The sequence below is a fragment of the Colobus angolensis genome, unplaced genomic scaffold (genome assembly GCF_000951035.1).
Source record: "Colobus angolensis palliatus isolate OR3802 unplaced genomic scaffold, Cang.pa_1.0 Scaffold14, whole genome shotgun sequence".
Lineage (NCBI taxonomy): Eukaryota > Metazoa > Chordata > Mammalia > Primates > Cercopithecidae > Colobus > Colobus angolensis.
Window position 1 is genome coordinate 23,261,778 of NW_012114488.1, and position 15,962 is coordinate 23,277,739.

At 40.5% G+C, this 15,962-nt stretch overlaps 1 protein-coding gene across 4 annotated transcripts in view; it reads right to left on the bottom strand.

Moving 5' to 3' along the window:
• GOPC (golgi-associated PDZ and coiled-coil motif containing) overlaps positions 1–14,912 on the bottom strand; it is a 41,078-nt gene extending 26,166 nt beyond the window's left edge. For all 4 annotated transcript variants that reach the window (XM_011935077.1, XM_011935075.1, XM_011935076.1 and 1 more), the window contains exon 1: positions 14,368–14,912. In XM_011935077.1, coding sequence (XP_011790467.1) covers positions 14,368–14,652 — 285 coding nt within the window. In that variant the 5' untranslated portion in view covers positions 14,653–14,912. The remainder of the gene's footprint in view (positions 1–14,367) is intronic.
• Positions 14,913–15,962: the final 1,050 nt, after the last annotated feature.

Consider the following 15,962-nt stretch of genomic DNA (forward strand, 5'->3'; position numbering starts at 1 on the left):
CATGATCTTGGCTCACTGCAACCTCCACTTCCTGGATTCAAGCGATTCTCCTGCCTCAGCCTCCTAAGTAGCTGGGATTACCAGTGCCCGCCACCACGCCCAGCTAATTTTTGTATTTTTAGGAGAGATGGGGTTTCACCGTGTTGGCCAGACTGATTTTGAATTCCTGACCTCAAGTGATCTGTCTGCCTCAGCCTCCCAAAGTGCTGGATTACAGGCGTGAGTTATCCTCTATTAAGACAGGAATTTAAAGGTATGAAAAAATATAAAACAATGCTATTCTTCTAAAACATTTTTTGGTTTCAGAAAATATAATTACATTTTAATTTAAAATCATTTATATTAACATGTAATGAGTTTATTCTAGTTATTTTTAAATGATGTAATAAAGTTTTCTCAGTTTAATGTCCAATACAGTAAATTCTACATTTATACTTTTTTTATATTTTGTGTATTTATATATTTATACATATAACCCACATTTTTTAAAAAAAGAGCTCTTTGGGATTCTTAAAATTTGTAAGAATGCAAAGGGGTCCAGGAACCAAAAAGTTTGAGAACCTTGACTTAGACCTTCTGAAAAAAGGCTCATGTGGCTACACCATATAGAGTAGGGGTAGGCAATCTTTGGCTTCCCTGGGCCACACTGGGCGAATTGTCTTGGGCCACACACAAAATACATTAACACTAATGATAGCTGTGAGCTAAAATTAAAAAGAAAAAAACAAATCATGCAAAAAAAAAGCTCATAATGTTTTAAGAAAGTTACGAATTTGTGTTGGGCTGCATTCAAAGCTGTCCTGGGCCACATGCAGCCCACAGGCTGTGGGTTGGACAAGCTTGATATAGAGTAAGAGGAAAGAATGGTAAGATACATCATAGGGGCCGGGCGCGGTGGCTCACACCTGTAATCTCAGCACTTTGGGAGGCCGACGTGGGCGGATCACAAAGTCAGAAGATCAAGACTATCATGGCTAACATGGCGAAACCTCGTCTCTACTAAAAATACAAAAAATTAGCCGGGTATGGTGGCGGGCGCCTGTAGTCCCAGCTACTCGGGAGACTGAGGCAGAAGAATGGCGTGAACCCGGGAGGCAGAGCTTGCAGTGAGCCGAGATTGCACCACTGCACTCCAGCCTGGGAGACAGAGTGAGACTCCATCTGAAAAAAAAAAAACAGTCTATCATAGGAGGGATACCCGAAGGTCAGATCATGCAGAGCCTGTCTGCCAAAATTAAGAGTTTGAATTTTATTCAAAAAGCAATTGATGAATTTATGTTTTTTTAATTTATTTATTTATTTTTATTTATTGTTTTGAGATGGAGTTTCGCTCTTGTTACCCAGGCTGGAGTGCAATGGTGTGATCTCGGCTCACTGCAACCTCCACCTCCTGGGTTCAAGCGATTCTCCTGCCTCGGCCTCCCCAGGAGCTGGGATTACAGGCATGTACCACCATGCCTGGCAAATGTTCTAATTTTAGTAGAGACGGGGTTCCACCATGTTGGTCAGGCTGGTCTCGAACTCTTGACCTCAGGTGATAACGCCCTCCTTGGCCTCCCAAAGTGCTGGGATTACAGGTGTGAGCCACTGCACCCGGCCCTAATTTTTTTTTAAAAGGCAGTTATGTGTAATATGAGAGACAACATGAATGAACTGAGTTGGGGATGTGAAATGGAAACCAGTTGATAAATCTGACAAGTAATTTGCTGTAAACCTCAAATGAAGATCCAATCAATCAAAAATGTTTCCATTTTCATTTCAAAGCCCTCACTTCTTCTATGATCAAACTGGAGATGGGGTGGGGAGGAGAATCAACCTACCCAATATTTTAGGAATATCACAAGTACTAAATCAATACTCAATATTCCTATTTAATGTTTAAAGTTATTTTCAATCAGTTTCAATTTTTTCCCAAAATAAGATACCATGAAATATTAACTCACAAATTACATGCTTGTGAATTACACGCCAGGGGAATAAATGAACCTGCAGATCAGTCTTTAAGCAATGGGGCAGGCACTGTACACATGAATATAGAGTCAACAAGACAGATACCATCCTAGCTCTTATGAAGCTTATATTACAGAAGGATTGTGGGTGATCTTTGAAGATTTATAGCAGAACACCAGATGTGTTTCAAAAAATTCATTCATTCAAATAAACATTGAGTACTCACTGTATACCACAATCTGGGGACAAAAAGATGAATAAGACATGGATTCTAGAAGTTCCCTATTAGGAAAAACTAAGAATATATTTCCAGGCTGGGCATGGTGGCTCACACCTACAATCCCAGTACTTTGGGAGCCCAAGGCTGGTGGATTGCTTGAGCTTAGGAGATCGAGACCAGCCTGGCCAACATAGTGAGACCCTGTCTCTACAAAAATTACGAAGAATTAGCTGGGCATGGTGGTATATGGCTGTTCTCCCAGCTACTCAGGAGGCTGAGGTCAGAGGATCACTTGAGCCAGGGAGGTCAAGGCTGCAGTAAGCCATGATTGTGTCACTACACTCCAGCCTGGGCAACAGAGTGAGACCCTGTTTCAAAAACAAAAAAAAAAAGATAAAAAGATTACATTTCCAATTGTGATGCAAAGTGTGGTAAGCACTATTTGAAAGACATGTGTGATGTACCAATTCAAAAAGAGGTAAGGGGAGGCAGTTAGAAAGAAGTTCCCTGAGCTTTGAATGGAGATCTGCTAATACAGGGAGTGGAAAGGGAAAGGTGAGATATGAAAGCATCTGACAGGTGAGATAGGGAGTAACTAGATCAAAATGGCTGGTATTTAAGTTCCAAATTTCCCTTTTTTTTTTTTTTTTTAATTAAGACGGAGTCTTACTCCGTTGCCCAGGATGGAGAGCAGTGGCGCGATCCCAACTCACTGCAAACTCCACCTCCCAGGTCCAAGCGATTCTCCTGCCTCAGCCTCTCGAGTAGCTGGGATTACAGGCATGCGTCACCACACCCAGCAAATTTTGTATATTTAGTAGAGATGGGGTTTCACCACGTTAGCCAGGCTGATCTCAAACTCTCGACCTCAGGTGATCTGCCCACCTCAGTCTCCCAAAGTGCTGGGATTACAGGCAGGAGTCACGGCACCCGGCCTCAAATTTCTACTTTTAAAAAGGGGCCAAATACCAATTCTGTAATCCATGTATAAACCAATCTGATATCTATACCAAAGGAATTACTCAGCAATGTGTTTTGGGAGCACAGAAGCAAAAAATACAAAAAACAAACAAAAAGCTCCTAGAAACCAAAATAGGTTCACAAAAAGATAATGCTACCTTCTAAATCAGCTTCACAAAGCATTTGATGGTTCAAATTATTTCCCCTAAAACATGGTTCTGACCTTCAAACAGCTTATATTCTAGAGGTAGAAAGATGTGGTAACTGCTAATTATAGTACAATGTAACAAATCTAACAGTACAAGTAAGTTCAAGGGCTTAGTGCAGCCTCTGCCTATAAAGAGCAGAGAGGAGTAGAGTAAGGAAAGCCCTCACTGAGATGGTGATGTAAGTGGAGTCTGGAAAGATGAGTGGGTGTTTGATACTGTAGACAAAGGGAACAGAGAATACATTATACACTAAAGCCTATGTGAAAGTACAGGTGCCATAAAAGAGCAAGACCTATTTAGAGAACTGCAAATAGACCAGTTTTATTGAGGCAAAAGCAGTTTAGAAGGGGTGATAAGAGATAAGGAGAGACAGACAGGCACACTGATCACTGGGCCAAAGAAATTGAATTTTAGAGAGATACAGAAAGAAGAATGACAGAATCAGATTCATCTTTTTAAATACAAACTACTAATATGAATCACTCTAGAATGATCAGGCAACAAAAGGATGGTTTGGAGGGAATAATAATTAGGAGACTATGTTAGGAATATGCAAAAAGCATAAGGACCTTAATTATGCAGAATATCCTAATCTTATCTCCTTATCTTTCCCAGACCTGCTCCTCCTTTTCCTGTATTCCTTACCTCAGTAAATAGTAATGTATTAACTTCCTAGGGCTGTTATAAAAAATTAGCAAAAGACTGGGCACGGTGGCTCACGCCTGTAATCCTAGCACTTTGGGAGGTCAAGGTGGGAGGATCACTTGAAGTCAGGAGTTCGAGACAAGCCTGGCCAACATGGTGAAACCCTGTCTCTATTAAAAATATAAAAATTAGCCGGGCATGGTGGCTGGTGCCTGTAATCCCAGCTACTTGGGAGGCTGAGGCAGGAAGATTGCATGAACCCAGGAGGCAGAGGTTGCAGTGAGTCAAGATTGTGCCACTGCACTCCAGCCTAGGCAATAGAGTGAGACTCTGTCCAAAAAAAAAAAAAAATTACCACAAACGTGGTGGCTTAAAACAACAAAAATTTCTTCTTTCACATTTCAGGATGCCACAAGTTTGAAAGAAGGTATTGACAGGGCTGGCTCTTTCTGGAGATCCTGTGCCTCTCTCCTAGCTTTTGGTGCTGTTGGCAATCACTGGCATCCCTTGGCTTGTAGATACATCACTCCAATCTCTGCTTCTATCATCACATAGCCTTCTTCTCTGTTTCTGTGTGTGGCCTTTTCTGTCTCCTATCAGCACACTTCCATTGGATTTAGGGCTCCCTCTAATCCACTACAATTTTATCTCCATCTTTACATAATTACACCTGCAAAGACCCTCTTTCTAAATAAGGTCACGTTCTGAGGTTTTGGGTGGATATGAATTGTGGAGGGATACGATTCAACCCACTACAGATCCTGATCAATACACTTCTCAAACAGAAATCTGGCGTTATCCTTAACCCTTTCTCTTATCTTCTGCATCTACATAATTATCAAATCCTGTCAATTCTCCTTCCTTAGTCTTCAATTTATCTGCTTTTCATAAGCCCCATTACCACTTTTCACTTCAATAACACACTTGTCTATAACAAACTCCTTTGCTATAACATTGAATGAACCTAGTTATTACTCTCAATACTGTGCCTGTACCTAAACCGACATGCATTGCTAAAGAAAGTCACACAACAGTACAGCCCGGTTGCACCATACTTTATGATAACTAACCCCAAGCCGGTCCTCAACAATGCCTCGCAGTCCTGTTTCTCTGGCCAACTGGCTCTCCCACTCTACCATAACTATTTCAAACCTCTTCTACTAGCCTCATGCTCTTACTCTCACCTACTTTCAGCAACTCACCTGGGCTCCTATTTTACAGAAAAAAAAAAAAAAGCCATCAAACAAAAACTTCCACAACCTCCTACTGTCCACTCTCATTCTCTCTGCCTTCTAAGTAGCTGTTATTACAAAATCTTACTGATATCAATTACCCCACTCTTTTTCTGTATTTTGCTTTTCTCTCAAGTAGATGCTTCTCACAGACTTCTGTTTTATTTGTTTTTATTTAAAAACAAAATGAAAACAAAACCTCCCTTGTACCCTACACTCTCACTTCTTGCTATCTATTCAGCCACACTCACTCTTTCTGTCTGCTTTTCTCTCCACCTCCTCCATCCCCCATCAGACATAAATATGTGTTTGTGCAGAGACTGATTTCTCTAGCTCCGTAGCCTCGGGCCTCTTACTTAATCCCTGTAAAGTTGGAATAACCATACTAATAAATCTGTCTCACAGGACTGTCATGAGAATTGGATGAATCAGTCTATGTAAAAGACTCAGAAGAGAGCTTGGCCCATAGTAATTGATCAACAAAGTTGGCAATATTGTTATTGCTAATAATCTAACACATTCATCTATCTATTCAGGCAACCAGCTGCACAAGATTGTCACTTGGATTTCTCCTGAACTCCCTCATCCCTCTATTGCAATCCATCTCTAGGTTTTTTTTTTTATTTTTACCTCTCCAGTCACTCTTGTTCTGAATACTTTCCCCTACCTCCATTATCTTACTCCACACTATCATAATCTCACATAAACAGAAACCTTCTAAACAATTTTCTGCATTCATTCATGTCATTCTCCCCAACTTTCTCCATACCATAGCCAGAGTGAACTGTTCTAACTTCATATCCAAGGCTACAAACTGGTTTAAAAGCCTTCCCACGATTATGATAAAGCCCCAAATATTTTTGCATGGCCTATAAAGCCATGTAGAAACAGTCTCTCCCTGTCTGCTCAAACTTACCTTGCATCTTGCTTCTTTTGCCCTCTTCTCTTGTAATACATACCAACTGTCTCTCGAATCTTCAAATGCACTATGCTCTTGCCCATCACAGGTGCTTTTCATTTCCCATTCCCTCTACTGCAATGTTGAATGGCATTCGTATTTCTTAGCTTAATTCATTCCTATTCATACATAATCCTTTTATGTCTTAGCTCAGTAACTTCCCCAGGGAAGCCTTCACTGACATCCCAAAATAGGGTCTCATTACTCTTATGTACCCTTCACAGTATTCATCAAAGTTGCAATTTCTCATTTACATGATTATTCTCCCAACAAATTCCTCCAACATAACCCAAACTCCATAAAAGCCATGACTGCAATCCTTTTTTGCTCTCCATTGTATCCCAAGTGCCCAATACAGCATCTGGCACATAATTCATGTTCATAACTGCATACTGGATCAATATTAAACTTCAGCTTCAATGTTGCAAAACAGCCTGTTTAAAAACAGGACAGATTTAAAGCAGCAAAGGGACCAGCATATCACGAGTCCATTATCAATGTGGCTATAGATCAAAGTTAAAAGTTTCTCTACTGATGGCTATAAACAGTAAATCACTTCAAAGAGATACCAATGGAGCAATTGCTGAGGGGAAAGGAGGATGTGACAGAAGGTGTATTGTGCTGTTACTTTAAAAAAAGGAGTAAAAGGCAGAACACTATTTCAAGGCAGACGTTTAAGTTTTTTAAAGCATTGGTTCACAACGTTTGTATTCCAACACACCTACTACTGCTACTATTACTATTCCTACTGTAAACCTCAAAGGAAAAGGCTGAGGCACAAAACATACTTTAGTTTACCTGAGCCAAAATGAGGACAGCTACCCAACACATATTTCCCAGATGCCTGGGGAGTGCTCTGGTACCTGAGTTACAAGCAGATTTTAAAGGGAAACAGGAACAAGGCAGACACAAAGTCGCTTGATAAGAATTCTCACTGGTTTACAATCACTGATTAGTGACTGGCTATTCATTTTTGCACTATAAGGTATGACTTATGGTGTCCAGCATATGGTATTTTATAGCTACTTGGCGTCAGTTAGTCTAAATCCTACATAGAAGGTGGCTTCAAGAGATAACTACTTAGGTCAAAAGAGAGCGCCATAACTGCAGTTTCATTTCAATGCCTCTCTGGGCCTGACAATGGAAAGGAACTCAGGATTTTTTTTTGTTTATTTTTGTTTTTTGTTTTCTTTCAATAGGTTTCTGGGGAACAGGTGGTGTTTGGTTACATGAATAAGTTATTTGGTGGTGATTTCTGAGATCCTGGTGCATCCATCACCTGAACAGTGTACACTGTATCCAATGTGTAGTCTTTTATCCCTCATCCCCTTCCCACCCTTTACTCTAGATCCCCAAAGTCCATTGTATCATTCATATGTCTTTGCATCCTCCTAGCTTAGCTCCCATGAGTGAGAACATACATTTGGTTTTCCATTCCTGAGTAACTTCACTTAGAATAATGGTCTCCAATCAATTCCACCCACGTTGCTGCAAGTGCCACTATTTCATTCCTTTTTATAGCTGAGTAGTATTCCATGGTGTCTGTATATATATATTTTTTAATCCACTCATTGATTGAGGTGTATTTGGGCTAGTTCCCTATTTTTGCAATTGTGAGTTGTGCTGGTATAAACATGTGTGTGCAAGTATCTTTTTCGTATAATGACTTCTTTTCCTCTGGGTAAATATCCAGGAGTGGGATTGCTGGATCAAATGGTAGATCTACTTTTAGTTCTTTGAGGAATCTCCACACGGTTTTCCACAGTGGCTGTACTAGTTTACATTCCCACCAACAGTGTAAAAGTGTCCCCTTTTCATCACACCCGTACCAATATCTATTATTATTATCATTATTATTATTTTATTATGGCCATTCTTGCAGGAGTAAGGTGGTATTGCATTGTGGTTTTGATTTGCATTCCCCTGATCATCAGTGATGTTGGGCATTTTTTCATGTTTGCTGGCCATTTGTATATCTTCTTTAGAGAATTATCTATTCATGTCCCTAGCCCTCTTTTTGATGGAATCGTTTGTTTTTCCTTGAGATCCTTGTAGATTCTGGATATTAGTCCTTTGTCAGATATACAGATTGTGAAGATTTTCTCCTACTCTGTGGGTTGTCTGTTTACTCTGATTATGTCTTTTGCTGTGCACAAAGTTTTTAGTTTAATTAAGTCCCATCTATTTATCTTTGTTTTTGTTGTGTTTGGTTTTGGGTTCTTAGTCATAAAGTCTTTGCCTAAGCCAATATCTAAAAGGGTTTTTCCAATGTTATCTTCTAGAATTTTTGTGGTTTCAGGCCTTAGATTTAAGTTTTTGATCCATCTTATTTTTGTATATGGTGAGAGGAGGATCCAGTTTCATTTTTCTACATATGGCTTGCCAATTGTTCAGCACCATTTGTTGAAAAGGGTTCCCTTCCTCACTTTATGTTTTTGTTTGCTTTGTCAAAGATGAGTTGACTGTATTTGCTTTATGTCTGAGTTCTCTATTCTGTTTCACTTGTCTATGTGTCTGTTTTTATGCCAATATCATGCTGTTTTGGTGACTTTGGCCTTATAGTATAGTTTGAAGTCGGGTAACGTTAGGCCTCCAGATTTGTTCTTTTTGCTTAGTCTTGCTTTGGCTATGTGGGCTCTTTTTGGTTCCATATGAATTTTAGGATTATTTTTTCTAGTTCTGTGAAGAATGATAGTGGCATTTTGATGGGAATTGCATTGAATTTGTAGATTGCTTTTGGCAGTATGGTCATTTTCATAATATTGATTCTATCTATTCATGAACATGGGATGTGTTTCCATTTGTTTGTGTCACCTATGATTTCTTTCAGCAGTGTTTTATAGTTTTCTTTGTATAGGTCTTTCACCTCCTTGGTTAAGTATATTCCAAAGTATTTTAATTTTTTTGCAGGTCTTATAAAAGTGGTTGAGTTCTTGATTTTATTCTCAGTTTGGTCACTGTTGGTATATAGCAGGGCTACTGACTTGTGTACATTAATTTTGTATCATGAAACTTTGCTGAATTCATTTACTAGTTCTAGGAGCTTTATGGATGAGTCTTTAGGGTTTTCTAGGTATACTGTCATGTCATCAGCAAACAGCAACAGTCTGACTTCCTCTTTATCCACTTGGATATCCTTTATTTCTTTCTCTTGTCTGATTGCTCCAGCTAGGACTTCTAGTACTACACTGAATAGAAGTGGTGAATGTGGGCACATTCTTCAGATAAAAAGTTTCTTTTCTTTTTTTTTCTTCCTCAGTGCTACTACTATTCCAATCAATGCCTATGATTCCAGCATAGCCATTATCAAGTGGCTCACCACAGCAAAAATTCATAAGCAGGTGGAAACTATGAGAGATGTGAGCAATCTGAAATGGCCCCACGTCAAAATATACTGATATTCTCTGCTATTCCATTCTTCTCAGATATAACTCTTCCCAAATATTGCTATGGCAAAAAGCAGTCACATGGGTATCATTTATAATTTTAAGATGTAACCTATGTTCTCAAAAAACTAAAAATAGAACATATACACTAGGTATATATGCCCCCTAAAAAGGAAATCAGTATGTTGAACAATATGTGCACTCCCATGTTTATTGTAACACTATTCACAATAGCCAAGATACAGAAGCAACCTATATTTCCACAACAGATGAACAGATTTAACAAAAAAAAAAGTGGGACCGGGCATGGTGGCTGACGCCTGTAATCTCAGCACTTTGGGAGGCCGAGGTGGGTGGATCACGAGGTCAGGAGATCGAGACCATCCTGGCTAACACGATGAAACACTTTGGGAGGCCGAGGTGGGTGGATCACGAGGTCAGGAGATGGAGACTATCCTAACTAACACGGTGAAACCCCATCTCTACTAAAAATACAAAAAATTAGCCAGGCATGGTGGTGAGCGCCTGTAGTCCCAGCTACTCGGGAGGCTAAGGCAGGAGAATGGCGTGAACCCGGGAGGCGAAACTTACAGTGAGCCGAGATAGTGCCACTGCACTCCAGCCTGGGCGACAGAACAAGACTCTGTCTCAGAAAAAATAAATAAATAAATAATTTAAAAAATAAAATAAAAATAAAGTGGTATATGTACACAAAGGAATACTACTCAGCCATAAAAAAGAATGCAGTCCTGCATTCAAGACCACATGGATGAGCATGGAGGACATTAAGTAAAATAAGCAAGACACAGAAAGATACATAATGCATGTTCTCACTCAAATGTAGAAGCTAAAAAAATTGATCTATCATGCATGGTGGCCCACACCTGTAATACCAGACTTTGAGAGGTTGAGGCAGGAGGATCTCTTGAGCCCAGGAGTTCAAGACCAGCCTAAGCAACATAGTAAACCCCATCTCTACAAAAGAAAAAAATAGGAAAATTAGCTGAGTATAGTAGCTCATGCCTGCACTCCTAGCTACTTGGGAAGCTGAAGCAGCAGGATCAACGGAGCTGGGAGTTGGAGGCCACAGTGAGCTATGATCACACTACTGCACTCCAGACTGGGTAACAGAGTGAGGCCCCGTTTCAAGAAAAGAAAAGAAAACGTTGATCTCATAGAAGTAGAGAATAGAACAGTGGTTACTCTAAGTTGGGAAGGGTGAGGCGGGTAGGAATATGTTGGTTAACACTGGTCACCAACCTTTTTGGCATCAGGGACTAGTTTTGTGGAAGACAATTTTTCCACAGGACGGCGTGGGGATGGTTTCAACAATAGACATTATACTCTCATAAGAAGCAGGCAACCTAGATACCTCGCATGTGCAGTTCACAACAGGGTTTGTGCTCCTATAAGAATCTATATGAGAATCTAGTGCCACCACTGATTTGACAGGAGCCAGAGCTCAGGCTAGAATGCTCTCTCGCCCACTGCTCACCTCCTGCTGTGCAGCCAGTTCCTAAGAAGCCAGGGACCAGTACTGGTCCACATCCCAGGGTTGGGGACTCCAAGGTTAACAAAATTAAAGCTAAATAGGAAGAAAAAGTTCTAGTATTCTATAACACTGTAAGATGATTACAGTTAATAGTAGCTTAATGTATATTTTCAAACAGCTAGAAGAGCAAGTTTTGAATTGTTTCTAACATGAATAATGTTTGAGGTGATGGATATGCTAATTACTCTAATTTGACCATTATTCATTATGTGTTTCCAAATACCACACTGTGCCCCCTAAACAGGTACGATTATTGTGTCAAATAAAAACAAAAAAGAATAACCCTAACAGCCTATTCAAGTAAAAAAGTAACCTATGATTTTTTTTGCAGCAAAATTTAATATTTTAACAATAAACATAGTGTTTAATGTTAACTACATTACAAATTACCCAAATCGGAGGTGTTTCTTCATTATATAAAAATATTTTATTATAGCAATATGATTTAAGGTATTAACCTCTGAAACCACTGAACGTCACCACATTTGTCATATCAAACCATAAGTGGTCTCAAATATGTCTTAATGTCCATATAATTAAAACAATAGAACTAATTCAATCCTTTTACTAGAAAGTAAAAAAGGGCAAGAAAATATGGAAATTGTTTCAAGATTTCAAACAATATATGGAGCAACCACTGAAATTCTGTAGATGGTACAGCAGCAAGTCTACTTTGAAAGGCACTGCTGACAATGAACCTCTTTCCACAGCAATACACAATTGATTCCACGAAAACCGCAGAAGCTGCTAAATGTGTACAGAGTAACACCAAAGACAAATAAGTCGACTGTAACTCAAAACACACAAACAAACAAACAAAAATCATTAGGATTTTCCCTCCCCATTTTCATAAGATCTTTAAATCAAGTGTTTCAAGCATGTTTAAAAAACATGCTCACATTGTGATATGCTAGCATTTCTTATTTTGAGAAATAATGCAACCTCCTAAATCACAACCTAAGAGTCAGAATGTGCGATTTTAATTTCTGAAAAAAGAACATGCATAATTTATTACAACTCTGAATACTCATCTACAATATTTAAAGACAAAAAAAATGGAGCACAACCTCCTACTCAGAAAATTATCCTTCCTCCCAATTTCTATTTTTATATCTGACATCAAAAAAAAAAAATCCCTGTTTAAAGTTTCCTTAGGTCATTTTAAAAATAAATAAAATATTGTTTCATTTTTAAAAAGTTGTTAATGCCCAGTTGATACTGCAGTTGTAAATGATATGAAATTTCTCATGTCATGTTTTAGTCCACTTTCTGTTGCTTATAACAGAATACCAGAAACTAGGTAATTTATAAAGAAAAGGAATTTATTTCTTACAGTTATGGAGACAGAGAAGTCCCAGGTCGAGGGGCCAGATCTCGAGAAGTCGAGAGCCTTCTTGCTGGCAGGGGATCTGTGCAGAGTATGGAGGCAGCATAGGGTGTCACAAGGCAAGGGGGCTGAGCATGCTAACATGCTTACTCAGGTCTCTCTTCCTCTTCTTATAAGCCACCAGTTTTACACTCCTATGATAACTCATTCATCCATTAATCCAATAACAAATCAATCTATGAGTGGATTAATCCATTCATAAGAACTGAGTACTAATGATCCACTCTCCTCTTAAAGGCCCCACATTGGAGATTCCGTACTGTCACATTGGGGATTAAGTTTTCCATACAGGAAATTTGGGGGACACATTCAAATTATACCATGTGGCAAAAGCTACTCTTGATCTTTGTTGTTTAAAGCTAGAGAACTAATGACCAGGCACAGCGGCTCATGTCTGTAATCAAAGCACTTTGGGAGGCCGAGGCAGGAGGGTGATCACTTGAGGCCAGGAATTCAAGACCAACCTGGGCAACAAAGCACTCCATCTCTTTTTTTTTAAATACAGTAAGATAAAATAAAATGAAATAAAGTTAAAGTACTATTTCTATAAAACATTAAATGTAATTTCACTATCAGAAAAATAGCTTTCTTGTGGAAAATACTACTAATAAAGAAATCAAGAGATGTTTTCATTTACCTACAGTAAGAAGTGATTACCTTCATATTAGCACTTTCTAATCTTTTCAAAAAGGATAGAAGAAATTAACAGTTCTTGCAGTGGAGAAGAGCCACAATTCTTGGATATGTACATCTATGTTAATCAAGGATTAATTATGCCACATACTTCATGGCTAATAGGAGAGAAAGAATGCTGACCACTAGGCAAGGAAAGGATGTTTATCTGACATATATTGATATAGATACAATGGGCACTCTCAGTGACAACGAGTAATGATTTCTTAGGAAAGCTAATGTTCGAAGAGTTTTGCACATCACTGATTATTCCACTTTTATCTATTATACTTTTTGAAAAGAAAGACCCATTCTCTTAAATTGCCTAGTTAGAAAGTACTCTTTATGCAATAATGTTAATCTATCTTGATTTATAAATATTGTAATAATGCCCTTTTAAAATTTTCTGCACAACGTGATAGTTTTTTGTTTTTTTGAATCACAGCCACTCCACCCTCACCCACACCCAGCATCAGAGATTAAAGCAAATGATGCTTTATATTCTCTCAAAAATAAATCTAGACTTTGGAAAATTACACAGTAATGTACAAGCATATAAAAACTCAATGTCAGAAGTAATTTCAGTAATTGCAGGGAGCTCTCTGGAGGTATCTGCCTGTAATTTAAGGACCAACTATGGATGTAAACCGAGACAATGATACTATCGTTATGCACCACGAAATTTTCCTAAGAGCTTTGATCAGATTCCCCTAGTTTATGCATGTCTCTGTATGCAGTAATAGGCGCTGACCTGAAATAGTTAAAATGAAAATAATCAGGGCTGTATCTGTCTAAACATATACAAATTCGGTTTATCAATGTGAAAGTAGATCTGCAAAACTCAATTGTCAAAAGGTGGCCTACGGTATTTTCATGACAGAGAATCTTTGTTAGGTTTGTTAACGTAACATGTAAAAGGGGGGCTAGTGTATGTAATTAGTTTCCTCCTCGAGAGAGATACTAGGAAGGTGGACGACAGTACCCCGGGGAGACTCACGCGTCGGTCTAGGGCCCTTTTTGTCCCCCACCCTCACCTCACTCCTTTCCTTCGCACACACAGACATGCACTCTCCCATCACATTTGGGAGCCCCGGTGGGCAGTTTTCTAGGGTCGTTTCACTGGAGCGTTAAATGGGATCTGACGCCACCGGGCAACCTGGGGTTGGATGCCATAGCCGCCAGCGCCCACGGCTCACCTCCAGCTTGTGGTTGATTTGAGACACAGACTGGGCTTTGTGGCAAAGCTGTGCAAAGCAGGAGCTCAGGCTGGTCATCTTCTGTCGCCCCTCATAAGTGATGTCCGCCTGGTCTGGATCGATCTCGCCCAGGAGCAGATCCACATCCACAAAAGCCTTGTCGAACTCCTTCTCCAGCACCTCCAGCCACCGGAACATGGACACCCCGCCGGGGGCCCCGGCGGAGCAGGAGGCGCCCCCTGGGCCCCCTCCGGCTGCTGCTGGGCATGGACCGCCCGCCGACATGGCGCCGTCAAGGGCCTCACCCGACTGCTGAAGACCCTCGCCGTCCTACCCGCACGAAGGGAACTCCTGGGACTGAGGGGACCCCCGCGCGCGCGCGCACCTTCCGTCACCTCCCTTCACCTCGCGCCGTTAACGCCAGCAACACAGCCACAGAACCGCAGGAGTAACGAGGCTGAGGCTGAGGGTGAGGCGGCAGCGGCGGCGACACACGGAAGATTCGGTCCGTCCCACCTCCCAGCTTGCCCACCCTGCGCATGCGTAGCGAAGAGCTGGGCGGACGCAGCCAGGAGGGACAAAATGGGCGGGGCCAGGATGCGACCTTGGCCTATGAAAGGCCTCAGCTTGGGGCCTGCCTGTCAGCGGCCATATTAACAACTGGCAAACTACGGCTTGAATCCCTGAGAAACGGAGGCGCGTGGTTTCTGCATCCTGGTTGGAAAGGCCCGAGGATGAGAAAGGTGTCCACGTCGCAGAAAGGAAGGATTTCCGCCGGTTTGACTTAACAGTTGGCGGGAGCCATTCCAAAGTCCTCCCAGAAAGTTGCCGCGGTGGCGTCTAGGGTCAGGGAGGGGAGAGCAAGGAAGGGCGGTTTGAGCATGCGCAATAGCCACGTTGTACCTTTTGGATTCCAGTTCCTGGTTAGGATGGAGTGGGTGTACACACTGGCTGTTCTTGGGAAACCAGCCCCAAATTCCAGGTGTGGACTGCCTAACGCTGCGCATTGAAGCGGCTGACCAGATTTTGCGGAATTAATAGAAAACTTTTTGTATGGTGATTGAGTCAGGTAGACCTGGTGAACGTTCAGTTGTTACCCTCTGTCACATACTACCTGTGTCACCTTACATGTCTTAGTTAACCTTGAAACCAAGTTTCCAAATTTTACTTAACTCACTTGTAAGATAAACTCTTAGCGTCACTTCTTGGCACATGGTATTCCTCTAAATCCGCCATAGGTCACACATTTCAAAAGCAACTACAGTAATGCTTCGCTTAAGATGGGGATATGTTCTTAGGAATGTGTCCTTAGGTTAATCATCCCTTAGGGAACATCCTAGAGTGTATTTAAACACAAACCTAGATAGTATAGCCTACTACACACCTAGGCTGTATGATGTAGCCTATTGCTCTTAGGCTGTAAACCTGTACAGCATGTTGTCATTCTGAATACGGTAGGCAATTATAATACAGTGGTAACTATTTGTGTATTTAAACTTATCTAAACATAGAAAAGGTACAGTAAAAACATGGCATATACTCTTATAGGGTCACCATAGTTTATGTGATCCATTCATGGCTGAAGCCTTGTTATT